Source organism: Buceros rhinoceros, unplaced genomic scaffold, assembly GCF_000710305.1.
Source record: "Buceros rhinoceros silvestris isolate BGI_N320 unplaced genomic scaffold, ASM71030v1 scaffold6810, whole genome shotgun sequence".
Classification (NCBI taxonomy): Eukaryota; Metazoa; Chordata; class Aves; order Bucerotiformes; family Bucerotidae; genus Buceros; species Buceros rhinoceros.
Window position 1 is genome coordinate 72841 of NW_010390125.1, and position 4147 is coordinate 76987.

A 4147-nucleotide genomic window follows, 5' to 3' on the forward strand; every position below is an offset into this window, starting at 1 on the left:
CTTTAAACATTTTTCTAAATAAATTTTTCACCATAACTGAAGATACAAGAATATTTGCTGTTTCATTTTAGGCTTTTGCATCCTTGAACCTTGTCATTGAAAATATTGCATGGAGTATACAAGCTCTTTTTCTAGCTTCATACAAAATACAAGTCATAATTTCCCATAGATTTTCTACATTCAGATAAACAAAAGCTTAAAAGCTTGGGGTATTTTATTGATCTGTCTACATATAAACACACCCATATCTATAATTAACCTTTTCTTTAATGACACCTGCTCTGTGACAAGCGTACCACTTCGCTTTGTTTCCTAAATATTCACAGTTTTGTAGGTGTCCAATGACAAAACTAACAAAGAAAAAAGCACCAAACAGCAAATGAATACTATCTTCAGTTTTTGGTTCAAACAGAATCTAACACAGGTACACAGTTTGTATATAAATGTATAATTACTAATAAAGAGTTATTATACAACATAAGCAAGATTTAATTTTTAATTTGAGATGAGAGTCATATGAATTAAATCTACAATCCATGGAATGTATGTAAGAGAAGATTCTTTTGCCCAGACTAGTACATCTTTAACTACATATTCATATCAAAAATGTATGAGTAGGTAAAGGCATGTCATCAAAGAGCAAATATACAGTACCTTTCACTATCTTATCCAAATAGTGAGCTTGAGAATTAAAAAGAAAAAAAAAACAGACAGACATTTCAGAAGTGTCACATAAAACAAGAATTGTTCAGAATTCACATGCAAATCAAGCAGGTGCACCTGACATGAGAGGTCTTACATTACAAAATGAAAATGTATTTCAAAGCTTTTAAAAATGCAAGAAGGTCTCCTTTCAGCAAACATCATCATGATTCAATGAAACTATTTTTGAAAGGAGGCCTGCAGAAGAAAGAGATGCTACCTTTCTGAGACTACATTTTTATTCTGACTTCTCTTCACATGCTTTGACTTTTATGTATAACAAAAATACAATCAAAGCTAGTTAAAAAATTCGATTTTCAACACAACAAAAGAGTAATTACTTCATTTATGACCTTTGAAACACTGACCATACAGGCAGATCTTTGATTTCCAGGTCATGTATGACTCTGACAGCATAACCAGCACACTATCTTAATTCCGACTGGATTAACAGAATTTTGAGGAGGAATACTTTCCTTCTCTTTCAATTCAGCTATTCTTCCAAGCACACACACCAAGTATGTAAAGTAAGTTAGATTGTATATACAGGGTGCAAGAGAGAACAGTGGGGTTAGTAGCATAGCGATCCATTTCATTTGGAAAGACAGGTGAAAATTAAACTTAGGCTTTGGATATATACAAATAAATAACATGGTCTATCCAAGAATAGCAAGACTTTTATTTTCGTAAGTTATGACACCTAAAATTTCAAAGACAAAGATGGATGAATGACAGACAGAGCACAAGATGGACTTAGGGCACCATGCCCTACTTTTAATACATGAAGCAGCAAGAGATGGTTTATATGTTCCCTCCTTACTTTCAGGACACAGATATCGACTGCAGTTGTGAGCAAAACCACGTAGGACAGGTCTGTCACAGGCTACCAAACCCAGCCACCTACACATAAAGTGATGGGATATTACAGACCATTGCAGTGGGGTCACAGCAAGCTGAGTCAGCAATGTTGGATTCAATCCTCTGTTTTTCCTGTGGACAAGGTCTCTCAACAGAGCTCTCAAGAGCTCTCTTACTTTCAAAATCTGACATTTTCTAAATACCTGCTGGATGATGGCTTCTGCCTGGCAAGTACTGTCACTTGCTATTATCCCTCAGCTGTGTGCATTGGATGGGTAAGTAAGGCATTTCCAACCATGCTCTTTCCTCCGTTTTGGACAAACAGAAAAACATCTTCCTGAGTCCAAGAAGGGAGGTTATGAGATACGTAGTCTCACAGAAGAAGCTACAGTCACTGCTACAACTAAGAGGTTAAAACTTTCTACTCTTGCTCTCTTTCAGGAAGTGTTAGGTGTCCACTGCACAGTTCATTTTTTTTCCCATATAATGGTAATGTTAAAGGGAGACAAAGTAAGAAGATGCAAACATCGATTATAGAACATCTAGAACAGCAGCAACAAACTAAGTAGCTTTTCACATTAACCACAAACAAAAAGAAAAGTGATACAGCTGCATTTCAGGGTGGATCAAATTCTGCTTTTACTCATCCAATATAATTCCCTGTGCTCCTACACAGCTGCTCTTAGAACATGGTGCAGTATGCATGGAGGAAAAATCAAGCTTTATTTCATAAAATGGAAGCAATTAGGTCTGTCTGGGGAATGTATCTGTCCACCAGAGAAACATTAAAACCTTCTACAAATGTAGGGATAGGTAACAAAACAGAACATAAAAAAACCTCCTAGGCAACTGAAAATATTCCCTGCAATCCCAGGCCCCCACATGCTATTTCCTTTCAGAAAACCAATCTGCATTAAAAACCAAAAAGGATTAAGAAAATGCTCTTTAAGATTTCTTGTATTCAGTAGTCTTACAAGAAGTCAGTTCCAGACCATAAAACTATAATGCTCAGAAAACAAGTTCTACCTTCCAGCATCCTTTTACTCAAGGTCAGTTGACATTAAGAAAAGTTAGAAACTGGTTTGGTTAATGTGCAGTATCCTAGAAAAATCAAAGAGCAGAAAAAGAGTGACCAAAAATAGTATAACCTTGCAGTGAACTAGCCATGCTTCTTTATCTTCATGGCACTGCAGCTGAAACAGGAATGAACCCAGATCTGCGTGGAAGTACAAAATACGAGCCTTTTCCACTCTGCATAGAGAATTCTATGGAGCGATTCAGTAGGATGAAGCATCTCAGCAGGTGCTTCTTGGCAGAGATATTTACACATCTGGCACATGTGGTTTATGTTAAGTTCTTAAAAAGTCTAATGGTAGACCTGACAATATACCTACAAGGGTTTTCTTGCAGGGTTTAAGATTGAAATTTAAAATCTTGCTATTATTTCCAGGAGGGAATTCATATAGCTCCAAATGGAATGAAGAAAAACAAAAATGAAGACACAAAATTTGTAGATTTTCTAGGATAGTAAAAATCCAGGAAGATATGAGTGGCATTCAGAATACACACAACATAAAAAGTAAATGATGCTATCAATGTGTGTGGATATTTATATAAATACATGGAAGATAAATGTATTTTACAAAGAACTGGTAACAGTCAGGCAAATTCGCATTTAACATGGCATATTTCATAACCAGTCAGAACCCTTACACGTTTTTATTTAATGTCTCCCATTAGTTTCCCATCAGAGATGTAAGTCAGTATCTTCCCTAGATTATTAATATCCTACTTCCTCCAGGTATGACAGAATAGCCACAGAATAAAAGTACACATTAAATCCATTTATCCCAATCAGCTCCTGTTTAAATCAGCATGAGTCACATACCCATTGATTTGATGTTCCTTAATTGGTACTTATAATGCTGCTTTATTCTGATTATTCTGTCATAAAAGATTATAATGGTATCATGCTTCTAAATACTGTAGAGCAAATTCATCTTTCTATTAGTTTACATTACTATCCTCCACCAGACGTCTTCACCCATCATAATCTTTGTAACCTGTACACTAGGGTACAGCATGCCACAGATTTTCTGTAGTGTATATATAGCTCCACAAGAGTCATGAGTTACTTTGCTGTAAGAGCAGAATTTGACCCCATAGCACTACCAGATATGAAGTAAAAAGACAAAAGAATGTGATGAAAACCACGTTGATTGAGGTCTGCCTAAATTAAAGACTACCTTTAAGGTTTTCTGCTTCCTACACCTTTAAAGTGTGAAGCTGAACCCTTGTCTCCTCTCCACTAATACTATCAGCTTTCTCCCTCCCTTACTGCATTACAGCCTCCTCCTCTAAAAGAAAACAGGAGGAATTAGAAAGAGTGAAGAGAGGCAAAGGGAGGAAGAAAAAAACCAACAAAAGATGATGAAGAAATAGTTTCAGTACGAATCAACAACAAAGAATGCTGTTTTGCTTCTCTCCGAGCAAGCTCTGCTTTGTTCACTCTCCTCGTCTCCCACAATTCAGTATGCCAATCCCACCATGCATTAGTAAACAACTGCAGACATATCACCGCCGCTGA

The 4147-nt window shown here is 36.3% G+C and overlaps 1 protein-coding gene across 2 annotated transcripts in view; it reads right to left on the reverse strand.

The window, feature by feature from the left end:
- The window catches only part of TENM3 (teneurin transmembrane protein 3), a 120028-nt gene that overhangs the window by 66360 nt on the left and 49521 nt on the right, over positions 1-4147 (reverse strand). Inside the window, exon 9 of one of the 2 annotated variants that reach the window (XM_010136593.1) lies at positions 655-681. The exons of the other annotated variant lie outside the window; for it this stretch is intronic. Coding sequence (XP_010134895.1) covers positions 655-681 — 27 coding nt within the window. The remainder of the gene's footprint in view (positions 1-654; positions 682-4147) is intronic. 2 annotated transcript variants of the gene reach the window in all.